Source organism: Pelecanus crispus, chromosome 14 (assembly GCF_030463565.1).
Source record: "Pelecanus crispus isolate bPelCri1 chromosome 14, bPelCri1.pri, whole genome shotgun sequence".
Taxonomy (NCBI): Eukaryota; Metazoa; Chordata; class Aves; order Pelecaniformes; family Pelecanidae; genus Pelecanus; species Pelecanus crispus.
This window is the reverse complement of record NC_134656.1, coordinates 2,523,049-2,538,607: the sequence shown is the minus strand read 5'-3', so window position 1 is coordinate 2,538,607 and position 15,559 is coordinate 2,523,049. Positions and strand designations below refer to the sequence as shown.

The 15,559-nt window shown below is 48.1% G+C and overlaps 1 protein-coding gene across 1 annotated transcript in view; it reads right to left on the bottom strand.

Annotated features, from left to right (window-relative positions):
* Positions 1–8,165: 8,165 nt before the first annotated feature.
* MYT1 (myelin transcription factor 1) overlaps positions 8,166–15,559 on the bottom strand; it is a 34,870-nt gene continuing 27,476 nt past the window's right edge. The window contains exons 17-21 of the mRNA XM_075721351.1: positions 11,745–11,966; positions 11,075–11,166; positions 10,031–10,134; positions 9,769–9,912; positions 8,166–8,306 (exon numbers count right to left, since the gene is read on the bottom strand). Of these exons, the coding sequence (XP_075577466.1) occupies positions 8,166–8,306; positions 9,769–9,912; positions 10,031–10,134; positions 11,075–11,166; positions 11,745–11,966 (703 nt within the window). The remainder of the gene's footprint in view (positions 8,307–9,768; positions 9,913–10,030; positions 10,135–11,074; positions 11,167–11,744; positions 11,967–15,559) is intronic.

Here is a 15,559-nt window from a genome sequence, read left to right as displayed (position 1 = left end):
TTCAGGGATGTTGTTTTCCTTTCTCTCCTCAGCAGTCATCAAGGATAATTCGAGTCAACCAGATTACCTGGAAATTATCTGAAAGCAAGGCTACTTGGTGCTCTCTGGGTTGGTAGCAGAACTACAGGCACACCAAATGGCGCAAGGTAAAAATCAGTGTCCATCACTGCATGACCCGCAGGCGCTTATCATTGGGTCTTGTGTTAACAGAGAGCACGGATGCCTTTCTCCATCGCTGGCCACCGTATCTGCTGTCGACCTCTCTTACTTTCTCAAGGCACCTGCGTAGGGCTCCCACTCATTTCTGCTTTGCCTGGTCCATGTGGCTCTGCTACCCTCCAAGGGTTTCGGAGGACCAGGGATGCCCATGGCCAACGGGGCTCTTTCAAGGCTGGTGGCTGAGCGAGGAGCGTGGGCTCTGCAGGGCAGCTGAGGCTCCATCGGGACAGAGCTCTCCAGGAGCCATCCAGCACCCTTCAGCGCTTTCCGAGCTGTTTCTCCTGCCCTCCTCAAGAACAGGGACAGGCACCAAGTGCTGCTGGAGCTGGTCCCCCCCCGAGGAAGGCTGCAGCCGGGGGCCGCCCAGCAGTGCTGGGCGTATGCACTCGTATATTCATCCATGCTGTGGTCTGCGTCCCATGCTCACAGGACTTGCCCGTTTTTATCTTATTTATTTTACAAAGCAGGCTGAAGATTCGATTAAATTATTTAGGCAATTCGATTACCTCCGCTGTCAGTGTGGTCGTCGGGGAGGATTAGCAGTGTCTCGGCCCCTCATCAGCAGGAGCTAGCGGGGGGCACACGTCGCACATCACAAACTGCCTCCTGCTCAAACCCCAGCCCCCGTGCCCTTCGTTTGGATGACGGCTCTTTTCTGTCCCTGGATGAAATAGATGACAAAATATGCCAAGGCCACACAGACACCCTCCCTCACTCCCCCGCCACGACTTTTGCTGCAGCATCGCTGCAAATTGTAGTTGTCAGTGGGCAAGCATGCTCATCAGGGGACTCCATCCATAATCACTATAAAGAGGATGTGTATATCCAAGTCCTGGGTGCTCCCCAATACCAGATCACAGCGGGGAATGAACTAATACCCATGTTCCCTCTCCTGAAAATGTGAAGACCCACTGAGAAATCACAGACAAGGGAGGCTCTGACAACGCTCCCGACCTCTCAGGACAAGAGGCAGCCAAAGCGTCGGTCCCCGAAGGTGCCTGCCCTCGCGGTGCTGCTGGGGCTGGGCTCGCCGTGGGAGCCATGTCGTGAGCAACCGGCGAGCTCCGGCAAAGATCCTCCTGCCTTCATCTCTACAGCTGTTGGGAATGGCCTCGTGCACAAAGGGCAGCGTCCTCATTAAATTTCGCAGAGGGTTGCCATGTGGCCAGCAGAAATTTTGTTTTGTTTTATTTCGGTAAGCGGCACGGTAATATATTCACCATCTCCGAATGTAATGGGGTGACAGATGGGAGCTGGGCTCTGGCTTTCATGGGAAAGGCTCCTCTCAGCAGGGAGGCAGTAAGTTTCCCACCTAATCTTCTGTAACCTTCAGACTGCTAACAACTGTAAGAAGCAAAGCAATGGGTAGTTATTAAATTAATGACTTCATCCCCAAGCTGGTAATAAATATTTTACAGTTTTATCTCTCCACCCTGTAGACTGCTATAGACAGACTAGACTGTTTATTAATCTAGCTTCTGGATTTATGTTATTTAATTGCTAAACAGCCTCAGCATGGTTGGGCTGGATTATTAAATGTTGGAGCCCGAGAAGGAGTCCTCTAGCAAATGGCAAAACCTGAGGAGCTGATTCTTGATCTTGGACTTGATGAGCTTCAGGCTAAAACCAACTCCCCTGCAGTGCTAAGGCCAGGTTAGCCCTTCTTTGAGTCCAAACCATTTGACCATTGCCTCATGCTTGGGTTGGGTGGACTCTGGCACTCGCTGGAAGTAAGGAAGAGGCAAGGAAAAGTTTTGGCATATCCTGGCTTCAATAAGGGCATGCTGGAGTTAACTGTGACCATGCTGCTGCGGGGTCAGGCATCATACCTTAGTGTGGACTGGGTCCTCCTGGGGTGGTCCAGCCCTTTGTGCCAGTCCTGGAGCTGAGGCAGAGCATATGTCCTTGCTCTATCCCTTCGTGGCTCGTGTTTCTTCAGATCATCACAGATAGTCACTGATGTTCAAACAAAAGAGCGTTGCAGTTATATAAATAAAAGCAGGCTTTAATGGCTCTTATACTTCCTTGTTGACAGGGTCAAAAATGTCTTTAAATCTGATACTACCATTTTTACAACAATCGGTGATTCATCCCACTGAAAGAAGGGGATGAAGGCATCTGGAATAACGAGAGCTATTTGTCTGAAGAATGCATCATCTGCATGCTTTCCTACAGCCTCAATCCCACGAGCCCTTCTGTACAAAGTGGAAGGTCGTTTCAGGATATGTCTTCTCATAAAGGTGTAGGAGAAGTGAGTGTGTTAACAAGTGCAGGCCAGAGCCTTTAATCCAGCCAAGCTGTGCTCAGTGCTTGTTGGGAGAGGAGCAGTTTCCAGCCAGGGTCTGCTCCGTCATCTCCAGGCCATGATTGCTCCTCAGCCTCAGCATCAGCATCATCTTCCAGGGGCCCAAGGGAACAAGGCAACCCCTTTCTGACCACCCAGCTGTGTGTTTTTCGGGACACGTTGGTTGTGGGAGCAGTGTGAGATGGACCGAGCCTTGAGGCTTTACCCAGAGGAGCTCTGGGACAGGTGGACCAAAAGTCAGAAAAAATGCACAAGGCTGGGAAAGAAACCCCTTTCTGCGCATGCCCAAAAGCCATGGCTGGAGCTCATGGCTCTCCGGGAGAGGCTAGGTAAATGTTGACAAGTGGAAGGTACCACTTGAGGAAGAGAACAGAGGGATGGGTCTTTAGCAGCTTTTAACAATTAACAGTGGCATCAGTGAGGCCAAATGACATTCTTGTTGGTCAACGATTTATCGACGGGTTTAGAAACAACCATATGCCGACAAGTATCTTTTCCCTTGCATCCTTGAAGCAAAAGGCTGCTCTCCTCTGCCATTCAGCTCTCACCCTACGCGTGTTGGAGGAGGCTTAAGAGCTCTCCTAAGCACACCTATAAACTGACAGTGTACCATCTTAAACCAATTCAATTCCCTTCCCTGCGATAAAGGACGCCAGTTCAGAGAAGATAACATCTCACAGTGATGGCTCCCAAAGCTGCAATTTAACACAAATCTAACCGCTCTATTATGCAGCACAGCCAATTTGTTAAGAAAGGACAAGCGAGCATGTCTATTAACTCTATCATCATAATCAAATATTGGCACAAGGAACTGCTCAGCGGTGCAAAGTCTAGCAAACCACCCTCCCCCCATAAAACAATTATGTGCCCTTCAGAAAAACAACATGCCAGCCAGTTTAGGTGAACCATTGCACGACTCACCCTGGTTTTCTCCTTTTAAGATGTGCAGCCCTTTGTGGAGGGACAAAACCCCGTTGACTCCAAGTTGTGTCCAGCAAAGCCTCAAAGAGGGCTTGTCCTTAGGGCTCGTGCTCCACAGCTCCTGGGACTGAGAGGGCTCCTGGGCTTGATCTCCAGCAGTCCTCGCTCCCGAGGGTGTTTTTGCTCAGGCATTTGGGACCGCATGGCTAGGGGATCTGGAGCAGGTCCTAAATCTGACTGCTCAGAGAGAGGAAAGCCAGATGCTGATAGAAGAAGCTGGAGAAGGAGCTCGGCAGAGGCAGGAGGAGCACTGCTTTCAGCAGAGCCGAGAGTGCTGCAGTGAAGTTTCTAGCTTGTCTCAACATGAAGATAAGGCAGGATGGCTTGTGTCCCAGGACATCTCCTGTGCCAGGAGCTGGGGCTGCAGCGGGCACGGAGGGAAGGTCTCTTCCTGCTGCACACATGGGATCAGCATGAAGGGTCTGCAACAAACCATCCCCGGTGTCTCTGCAGTGGCTGTGTCGCTTCATGGCTCCTAGTAATTCCTCATTTTGCTGTCAGTCACAACTGGGGGAGACTGTGGGCCCTAAGTTTGATCACTCTTATCACCCCCACCTTGCACTTTTACTTGCACCTGCAATCTCTGTCCCCTGTGCAAAGGAGGGTGAGAGGGCAGAGCTGGTGGCAGAGCTGGCAGCCCGCTTGTCCCCCACGCTGGCCCTGGAAACCCACCAGCACGAAGCAAGAGAATCACTGCAGCCTCTCCAGGAGGGATGTCCTCTCCTACGCCATCCCCATGAGCCTGTCCTAAGGCCCTGCCAGTTGTCTTGCCCCAGGACAGCTTGCAGACACCCCGTGAAGACAGAAAAAACTTCCAATGAACACCCATGACCATGTACATGCATGAGGAAAGGCTTTAAGGCTACCCAAAACTTGGCTCCAAATTTTTCTGGCTACAGTTCTTACTCCTTTGGCTCCATTTTACTCTGCCTTTCACCCTTGTGCCTTTGCAGCACGGCCACCACCTCCTGCCTGAACCCAACAACGCTTCTGCCTCTGCATGGGGATGGTCAGGAAAGTTCAGGTCAGTTAATCGGGGAACTGAATTTCTTGGTGATGCACCTGCCTGAAATTCCCATTTGACCCAACTCACTCAGCTCCAAATAGCCTTAATATGATTTACCTTATTTCACCTTCGAAGCTACAGCTATAGTAAAGCGAAATTGAATTTCGGCGACTTCAGAAATTATGTCTCTGACACAGAGACCGGTGAGAAATTCTCTTCATTGCCACTGCTTCAAAACATAAACTCTGTTGCCAGGGAAAAAGCTCCATTCTTCCAGGAAGGCAATCTGCGAACATCGCGGTCAGGCAGATTTAAGTGAGGAAATCTTGTTGACAAAAACAAGCCATCTCCCAGCATTTTAGCTAAACCTCAGCGATCAATTTGGCGAGGCTTTTTTGTAAATCCAGGAGGGGAAAGCGTCCGTCTCTGTGTCCCGTCCCAGGGCCGGCATCTCCTGCACCGCTCCCGATGGCATCGCCTCTGCTCGCACACCGCCCGCGGGAGCACGAAGCTGCGAAATCCCGGGGATGCCGAGTGCGGGGGTGCAGGATGCGACCCCTGCCCGGAGGGACGCGGCCCTTCTGCCTTGGGAAAGGGGCTCCAGCAACCAACTGAATAAATACGTACCTTTGCTTGGACTTGTGATTCTCCCCATCGTGGGACTAGCGGGATTTTAGGCACCCGCTTGGCTGGATGGTGACAGCTCCTTGTTCTCCAAAGCGTTCAGAGATACCAAACCTAAATTCCCCCTAAATCCCCCAATTTAGTAGGCGGGGGGAGCCAGGTTTGGGGTGGGCAGTCCCCGGCCGCAGCTCCGAGAGGGACACACGCCGACCCTCAAGCCACGGCGCAGGAGCAAGGACCAAGGCCATCGGGGACCCGCTGGGGACGTTGGCAGCAGCTCGAAGAAAGACCATAGGAACTAAAGTCACAAACAGAACTGGGTTTTATTACGAAATAACCCTGCCATTACATAAGGAAGTTCTGTCTGCAAAATACATTTCCTGAGGAAAGTAGATCACAGTATTCGTTTTCACAGAATAACATGTAGCCTGCTATAACTTTCAATGTGACTCTTTATTATTTAAATATTAACAGTATTCCTTCACATAAACAAGTACTCAGTCATCACATAACTGACACACAAACGACAAAATAAATATACAACAAGAGCACAGTTCATTTTTTTTTTCCCGACTTAAATATTAAATAAATAATAAATACAGAATTTTCGTTTCCTGTTATCAGTGCCTGAAACAATATGAATGAAAAAGAAAAGAAAAACTGAGAAAGTCTCTCTTCCCCCTGGTGCCCCTGCCCCCACAAAAAAACAAACCAAAAAATTATCAAAATGTCTCAGTTATAAAATATCTTTAAAAAAATTCCCATCGTTAAAAGAATAAATAACAAAATATATAAAAAATAACTTGGTTGCATCAAAATTACAAGTAGGAGTTGTAGATAGGGTTTTTTTTCTTTTTTTTTCTTTTTTTTTTTGGAATATCATTTTTTTATGGTCAAAAGTTTTAATTTTTAACTTTTTTTTGCTTCTTTTATCTTCTTTTCTATGGTGCGGTGTCCAGTTTAAAATAAGTATAAAATCAATAAATAAAAAAGTTAAATAAATAGCAAAAAGGTAACATAAGGTGTTGTAAATATAAATTACATACATCTTGCCAAAATTAAATAATTTACAGGATAATTAAACTAACTACTTTTTTTTTTTTTTCCTCTCTTTCTTCCAGGAAGTGCAATTTCTCTACTTTTAAATACTAACTGAATTGCAGTCACAATCAATTTGGACTCTATTTACATGTTAAGAACATTGTGTTTTTAACACCTCAAATTATTTTTTTTTTTTTTTTTCCCCTTTCTTTTGTATTTTTGCACTTGGAATGGGTTCTAAAATAAGTGAACTCATGGAGTCTGATCCTGCAAACACTTAAGTACGTGAGCAAGCCCACCCGCGCCAGCTGCCCCGTTGAACGCAACGGGAACCGGCACGAGTCCAGCTGCTCGGGAGCTTCGAGGCCGGATCCAGTGGCCGCTGCGATCGCTGGGAAGCTTTCTACTGACTTCTCTGAATCATGGATTATGCCCTAAATATCTGCAGGATTGGGCTCGAAACGACACCACAGTCTTGCCTTTAGAATGGGTCAGCAAAATCCTCGCCAGCCCTGCCCGCCCCGCCGCCGGGAGGGATGCGGGACGTGGGAGCTCCCCGCGCTGAGACCCCTCGCGGGGTTTTGCCCCCTCTGTGCTTCCGAAGTGTTTGCAGCAGGGGGACAGCGAGCTCCGGACGGGAGTGAACATCAGGGAGAGCAAACCCGCGGGGCGACAGCCGGCTCCGCGCGCGGTGGAGCGGCTGCTGGAGGGCAGCGTCGCAAAGACATTCATAGAGTTGTTCTTGAAGTGCACAGTGGGCTGCGTGTACCGAGCTGCTTACAAAATGCTTCTTTGGAAGAATACCCAATACCTGAATACTCTTTTTTTGTCCCCCCCCCCCCCCCCCTTTTTTTTTTTCTCAGAATGGCGCTTGCGCTGTGATTTTGCGCAAAACATAGAACACCAAAACAAAAAATACCCATTGCCCTATGGATACGTGTAAGAAATCAGCTACTGATTCATGGTAGGTAAGCACTTTGCTGGCCATCAATTAACATCTCTCTTTTTGTTGTTTTTTTGTTTCTTTTTTTTTTTTCCTTTGTTCATCACAATCTCGAACGTTCTCTGGCATTGATGTATGATCTCTGGACTGGCAGTACTGCGCCACTGTAAGGATGATCACAATAATGAAAAGAACCAGAACTGTCATCAAACTGACTTCCAAAAAATCATATACACCGGACCATGACACATTAAGAATTCTTCCGTATGAAATATCTGGTATTGGCCTATTCATAATAGCTATTCTCATATTTAAAACAGACAAAGGAATACTGTAGTTGCAAACTCCAAAAGCTTCCCTGAGAACCTTTTTTTCCATTGCGCTTTCCACTGGAGATCCAGAACTGCTCTTCAGATTTCTTTCAGAAAATAAAAATAAGCTACTTTATAATACTTCAGAGTTCCCATGCCCAGTGGATATCTGAACACCTCGGGGTTGGGAGGCCCAGCACAGGTTCAGATTTACAGGTAGCTTGCAGCTCCAGCACTTGTAGCAACATAGAACATAATTCATGTGTGAGTAGGTGATCTGGACATACAACCATAGACAACATGAGGGTTTAAGCCAGTCATATGCTAGTCTTGGATCAGACAAGACCCTGTTCTTGTAACGTTTTAACTCTTGGATCAACTCTGCAAGAGCGTGGCAACTCATGAAAGATGCCTGCTCTTCACCAGCTACCAAGCCCCACAGCCTACTGGAGAATTTAACCTTCCATCCTGATCTACCTCGTGGTCCAGGTAGAAAAATCCCACTTTTCTCAAGAAGGTCCAAAGTTAAGTAAACGAGAACATTGAGTTCAATCAGTTCCATGTCTCAGAAATGGCCTCTTGGTTACATTTTGGTCCTTTTTTCTTTCTTTCTTTTTTTTTTTTTTTTTTTTTTTTTTCATTCATTAAACAAGTTTTCCAACTTGTAAACCTGAATACTTGGAGGGAAAGTTCCATCTTACAGTCTGCTCACTTCCTCGTCTCCGTCCTGCGGCACTAAACCTGGATGCCCTTGACAGCTTGCTTGATGCTCTCCAGCAGGTCCTTGTTCTCCGGGTTCTGGTAGCACTCCTGGTTGGTGTACATGTCGGTCAGCGTGTTCACGTACGCATCGAAGTTCTGCTCGCTAATTGGCTCCTGTAGCCAACAAAACCAAATAAAAGTGTTAGTAATAGAGCAGGAAGAGGCTGAGATGTTTCTTTGCAATTAATCGTCTGTATGTACCGACAGCCAAAGGTCTCCCCATCGGACCCTTTTTGTGCGTGGTGTTGTACGTACGGGAATCTCACTGTGCAACCCCTGACCCTGACACATCTTAACTGGGTCCTTAATTTTATGCATTGGCCTTGTGGAACTATTAACAGCATCAGGTTAAGCGTGTGCAGGCAGTTTGACAGGCTTGAGGCTGAATTAAGCCATGGAAATGAAGGGCTGGAGGATGAGAGGAGGCAGGGACTGCTGAAGCATCACGGAGGGAATCAAAGGCAAAGTTAGGACAGGAGCCCGGTCACCTTGGGCTTGCATCTGCCCACACCAGCACGCCGCCGCGCTACAGCTTTTGCTTTTGAGGGGCGGAAACCTTGCAAATGTCTAACTTGGAGTTAATGGGGAAAAAAGAAAGGGAGAAGGAAGAAAAAGAATAGGAATAAAATGAGCATACAAGTCTCGTGGGCAATATGTAATTGGAGTTGCCTGAAACCTTGAAAAAATATTTGCTGAACGGTTTATTTGACCTTTATGTGTCAAACACTTTACAGAAAAGCACTCAGCGAGCGGTTTTCTGCCAGTTAGGCAGCTGGGTGAATACTATCCAAAACTGCTCTGCTGGAGGATGGCTTCTCTCCAACCAGCCTGAAATTAAATACAAACCCCAATGAAAAGGATTCCCAAAAAAAAAAAAAAAAAAAGGCAGAAAAAAATAAATCAAAAGCTCATTCCTATGATCATTGCGATGGTCTTTATGAGTTGTAAGAGGACAGCTTCCCCAACAACACGAGACCCCCCCCTCCACACACCTGCTTTTGACAACAGTAATTACATTCCTGGGAATAGAGAGAAGGTAATTAATAGCCTTTTGTGGTTGTACTATTTTAATGCAGTCTTTTCATTTTGCAGTAACTCTCTGTAACATGCTGTGGGCTGTTAGACCTTGCTAAATTAAACAAAATACACTCTCTTTAAGAATGCTATTCTTTGGCTGCAAGCTATTCAAACCCGAATTGAAACTACCTGCATTATAATAGGAGCTGTAAGATCTTTCTGACGTTGAAATCCAATCCCTCCTGATCTCTGCTTGTGCTGTCTTAGCCTAAAAGGCGCTGGGTGCCCTTGATAAAGTTTCCTATTTTGTGATAATGCTCCCAGATGTAATGAGACAGAACAATAGATACAAAGAGAGATCAGCAGAAAATGACAACAAAAGGGAGATATAATGCAAGCTTCAGAGATAAGGCAAAAGTACTGATCTTGTAAAGGACATGTAGGTGTATATAGAGAAATTCTCCCACTCTTTAATTGTACGTAAGCCTTATGGTGAATTGGGTTTGGCACGGCTCCCTCGATCACGCCAGCTGGGGCGAGCGCTGTCAAAGTTTCTTACCATGTGCGGAAGGCGGATATTGGCAAGACTTTGGATTAGAGCCTGGCTCAACCCTGAGAGCTCCAGGAACAGGGCTTCGTTTTGCTCCTCTATGATTTTGTTTTCCTCCTCAATGTTCTTCAGGTTCTTCTCCATGGTGGAGATCTGCAGAGCAAGGCGCATGGCAGGGTTACCAAGGCTCACGCAACGGCACCCACCACCACCCGTGTCAGGGGCTTGGCCATGCATCTGTGGGCTTGGGCACACATCCAAGCACACAAACCTGCGACTGCAGTTTCACCATGGCCGCTTCCATCTCCGAGTTGGACTCGTTCAGCTCACTGATCTCCTTGTTCAGCTGCTTGATCTCTTCATCGTTCTCCAGAACTGTGGGAGAGAAGGTCATGGGCAGTCAGCAAACGCTTGCGGGATAAGCAAAAATGTCGGGCTTTCTGCTGAGCCCATCCTGTTGCGCAGACATCACCATTCACAAAGTCTGTGCCTTTGCTTTTGCATCCTCTAAACAGGATGCACATCTCACTTGCTTATATTTATTTTTATTTTTTTAGTAAGGTTTTTAGCATCACAGTTCAATGATACTTTATAGGTCAATATGTAAATGCAAAAGCCAGCGACAGCATAGTGATTGGAGTCCAGCACATCCATGCACCCTGCAAGGTTGATTGCCCTGAAAACTCAAGTCTCTCTCAGTCCTGAGTTTAGGAAGATGCTATTTAAAAAAAACTAATGCATGTCTTGATTAGAAATTACGAGGTTCATGAAATAAAGCAATATTTCTAGAAGAGTGCAGGTATTTATAGATTCCAAACTATACAACTGTTCAAGCCAAATGCCTGAACCTTGTCAAATACCACAGAAACCTCAGTAATAGCACTGGAAATGCAAAGTGCCATCGCTAACAAAATTCCAGATCCAGAAATATCTGCAGGATTAAAAGCCCTGAATAGGTGAAAATCGCTGAATGGCTGCAAGTGATTTGTAAAAATGCCAGTGAATATTAAAGAAAAAATTAAAAAAAAAAAAATCTCAGTTTCAGCATTAATTCTTTTTGCCTGGAATTTCATGATGGAAACTCCTTCTTTATCATTTTACCTGCTCCCTCCCAGTGTGTCACTCAGGGAGCGGTGCCAGTACAACACCACCCCAACACCCAGGCAACCCAGGAAATGGGTGTTCATAGCACATGACAAGCTTGCAAATCTGAAGCCAGATTTCTGTGTTGAAACTTCCCCAGTCTGCAAAGAAAAAGATACACGGGCTCAATACCCTGACACACCTGCAAAGCAAAAGGAGTGAAAAACCTTACCATCGCTGGTCTTGAACTTTGTGTTGAGAATTTCATCCCCTGAGAGTTTTCCTTTCTTCCCAGCAAAAGTAGCTCTTGGACACCCTGACAAACTGAAAAGCAAGTAAAAAAGGGCTTCATAAACTGTCGGTATTTATAGGGGCTTGTGCTCCCAACAAGAGCATGTACCATTTGGTGGAGTTCATGCTGCGAGAGAGTTCTTCTAAAAGCTTTTTATGGTACAGAGGAAATTGCTTTATGAATAATGCCACAAAACTCCCCATTTATAAAGTGAGAGCAATTTTCTCTGAGTAGAGATTAAAAACCACATTGTTTCCTAAAAGAGAGGGCATGACAGGGGAGGGAGGTGAGACAACTCTGGCTGGTTTGGGCGTCAAAACCCCGGTTTGGGGTGCCCAAGCCCTGTTCTGGCTTGCTCACGGAAGGACATTATATTACCAATTTTCATGATTTTGCCCAATCCACAGCTCACCATTGCAATATTAAAACAACTACGCATTTGCAGAAAGCTCCAGCCCTGGAGCAAGCTGAGTGAGGTCAGCATCCAAAGCACCAGCTGTTGAGCCTTCTGCATGAAGAGGTGAACGACGCTCAAGCAGCATCTGCAGGCAGGTAGGCTAGTCCATGGCAATGCTGTCATGCTCCCGGTGATTTCAACCCTGTGATTCACCTTCTGTGAGTGAGGAAGCTCCCGTTGGCATGGCCGGAGCCATCGCAACCCGGGGTGGGGCAGGTTGGACCTTCGTTTTTCAACGACTTCCAGGAAAACGAGGAGCCGTTGAGCGATCCTTCTTTCTGCCTGCGGGCTGCGAGAGGGCACCCTGATGCGCTCCGGTGAGAGGCGTATTTGCCACTGATGTGTCCGAGCCCAACACAGCCAGGAACAGGACACCTGGGCACAGGGAATTACCAAAATTTACATCACGGGAATGAAGAGGGACATAAGGAAATTAGGGATGAGCAGGAATGAGAAAGCCTGGGAAGAGAGTGTTTGCATTTGGGGATCTCATCTAGACTTTATGGGGTAGGTGCTTAGTTGGTAGAAAAGGCAGACGGGAAATTAAGAGCTACGACTGCCCCTTCAAAAGAGCCAAAGAGAACCAAGGTAAATCCTGCAAGAGACTGTGGAGGTCACATCACACTCACACTTGCAGCAAAAGTAGGTTCCATGGTGTCCCAAACCACGTGCTTGGTGCCTCATTGAGGGCAAACACGGCAGGTGGGGCTGCCTGACGTGGGATCCTGACATTACCCCAAGGCTGACACGCTCTCACTGAACCATCACGCATTTACAGCTGGCTCTGTCTGGTGTTTCTGCTGAGGAACCCAGGTCATCAACTCTATCACACTAGCATGGTCAACGCAATCTAAGACCACTGGCTGTGCCCATGGGGACGCAACCCTTCCTCGTGAACCGGCCCCTGACCCGGGAGCTGGTCAAGCTTCAGCCTGTGCACCGAAAAGCTGCAAACCTGCTCCTGCAAGGAGGGTGTCCGAGGGGTTTCTGAGCCCGTACCCCATCAGACACGACAAATAAACCCTGGGGCACCGCTCAGCCTGCAGCCACGGCACGGCCTCGCTTGCCTTCTCCTCCTCCTGGTTCATACCCGTGGCTACAAAGAGATCAACCTGCGCTCACAAGGGTATAAAAGTGGGAATTACCATCAAGGCAGCGCATGAGCCGTCCTGCCCCGGTGCTTCTGCCACCATTTACGGCCAGTTAAAGCGTACAGGAGGTGCAAGGGGCGTCACGGAAGCACTGACAGAACTTGTGCTAATTGCCCAGAGGATGAGTGCCTCTCTAAAAGGCACCTCATTCCTCCCTGCTCGCAAACTCCCCGCCTAATGGCATACTCACTAAATTCAGCCCTTCGACAAAGCCCGGTTTATCTATTAACGTTTCTGCTCTGGTTTGCGTTTGTTTAAAGATGCTCATGAATTTTAAATACAGTTAAAAGTTTATTACTCAAGGGAGGTTACTCTAAAAAAGGAGGGGTGGAAGGAAAAGTAGGTAAGAAATGGCAAAAATAACCCCGTGTCCTCAGTCTGAAAGCAATTAGGGACTTAAGTTTCCCCAGCAAAATATCCGCTGAGCTGCTCCTGAAAATCGCAAGCTGTGTTTCACCGCAGAAATGATTACCCTGATTGTTTATATTCCGTACAAAAGGGAGATGACAGCAGAAGGGGGGAGCTGTACACCCAGCCTTTTCCCAAGATAATTTGAAAAATGCTGATCTCGATTTTAATCAGCTGCAAATGCAGCACAATTCACTTATAATATCCCTGCCAGCAGGATCCTCAGTAAATTCATAACATCATTGCTTTTATATGATCACGAGCAAATTACTGAATCCTCAGGAGGAAAAGGAGAGGGGGGGAAAAAAAAGAACCAGAGAGAAAGAGACAAACCCCGGCATTTAGTATGCAGTCGTTACGGCCCAACCGTTACATATTTTACGCTGTTAATTTAACTTTCATTACATTTTCATTGTTAAAAAAAAAACTAGACCCTTATTGTAGAAAACAGCTGGCTTGGACATTTTTTAATTTTTTTTTTTTAATTTATTATTATTTAACAGAAGCACCAGTAGTGTTTGATCAGTTAGGCAGCCGTGAATGCTTCTGTTTTATGCCAGGGCTGAGCTGAAGGTTGAGGTGATCTGTTCAATCACGTCTGTAGCAAATTACTTGAAGGATGAACAGCAAAAAAACAACAGGGACTAAATGACTTTCTCCTCAGTGGCGATGTGCAAAACTCGGCCGGGTTCCAAGTGGCGCTTGGAGCAGCCGGAGGAGGATTTAGAGCCAAAGCTCCTCGATGCAAACCTGCGCCGGGCGCACCTTGCTGCGGGAGGCAGAACGTGAGCTTTCCAGGGGCTGGGGGAAGGCGGCAGCGAAGGGATCGTTGCGCCGTGTTGTTTTGCACATCTCGGAGGAGCTTCTGCTCCTCCTTGCGCGTACTGGGGGAGCGGGGGTTGCTGCCTGAACCACGGGACGTCGGGGGATGCCTTCGTGCCCTCGTGCCACGGAGACCCCCGTGCCCACCCGGCACTGCCTGCACCCGCAGTCCCGCTGCCGAGCGAGCAGCGGAGCCTCAACAGCCTCCAAGGCCAGCCCGGGGGTGGACGGCATCAGCTTTCTAGAGGTCAGAAAATCCCAGCTCTGGTGATGCTCCAACCCCATTTCTTGCCACTTTAGCTTCCCAGCGTTTGCACCTTTAGGGTGGACTAGGAGAGACCCAACCCTTGGTGGGGGTGCAGGGGGGGGACCATGGTTGGGGATGCCCTGACAGCTCGTCCCGTGTTCCTACAGAAGCGCCAGCTGCACCATAACAAAACAGCCGTATAAAAGCCCCTTCCTCCTTGCGCTGGGAAGTTTCTCTTTGCAGAGAAACTGCACTCAAGGAGCTGCTTGGCACATCCCGAACCGGTCCCAGCCCCGAACGGGGCAGGCAAGGAAGAGCAAAGCCACGGCTTCCCAGCCCCGCAGGGCACGTGTCCCTGGGGAAAACATGGAGAGGGACGGCGTCCCGAGCGGGTCCTCCGACTGCGGTAAGAGAAGCAAACGCGCAAGTTGCACGACAGCATTTGCTGCTTGTCCTTTCCTTCACTGTGTCACTGGTTAATGGCACAGCATTACAATGCCGCCAGCAATTTAGTGTATTTGAGCCAAAAAAGGCTTTTTTCCCCACAGATTCTTGAGTAGGTTGCTTAATTTTTAATAAACTCCGCTAACTCCTGCTAATTATCACATGGTTCATTTAACTGGGAGGCTTTCCTTCCTGTAGACTGAGGAGTAAGAACAGAGCAGATGGCTCAAATATCATCTCTTCCTTAAAGGTCCTTCCCCCAGCTCGCGCATCCCGGTTTCCCGCAGCCCCCGCGGGGCTCTTCCGCACCCACCGGTTCCCGCTCCGGCTCAGCCTCTGCTCCAGGGCAAAACCTGGGTACACGGAGGTATTCACCTCTGCCCTTCTGCAAGGGCAAGACATGCCCTAGGGCTAAAATGGGGGAAAAAAAGATACATTTGGGGCCAGTCTGCTGAGCCAAAGGGGTTTGGCCAGAAATCCCAGCGTTCATGGGCATCCAGAAAGTCTTGCAGGGGGTTGATAAGTTTTTCCATGTTTCTTTTTCACGCCCCCCACCTGCACTTGCTGGGTGAGCGGACAGGCTCCAGAAAGGCTGGGGATGCTCTGGGTTAACAAAAAATAGGATGTTGGAGTCAGTGCTTGCCCCAGCCCTGCTGTAAAGGCTTTGGCGCCCTGTAGCTGCGTGAGGGGTTGAGGCACGGACCCCGAACCTCGCGTCAGGCCCTGGGCGCCGAGCCCGCGGTGCTCGGGCTTGCTCAAAGTCAGGACAAATGGATTTCACAGCAAATGAAAGCTCCTGAAGCAGGCCAAGAGGTTTAAAATCCCTGTTCCCAGTAGGAATAAAACCCCTGGGATGTTTTGAAAAATTCAGCCCGAGGCAGCAGAAAAAGGCTTTT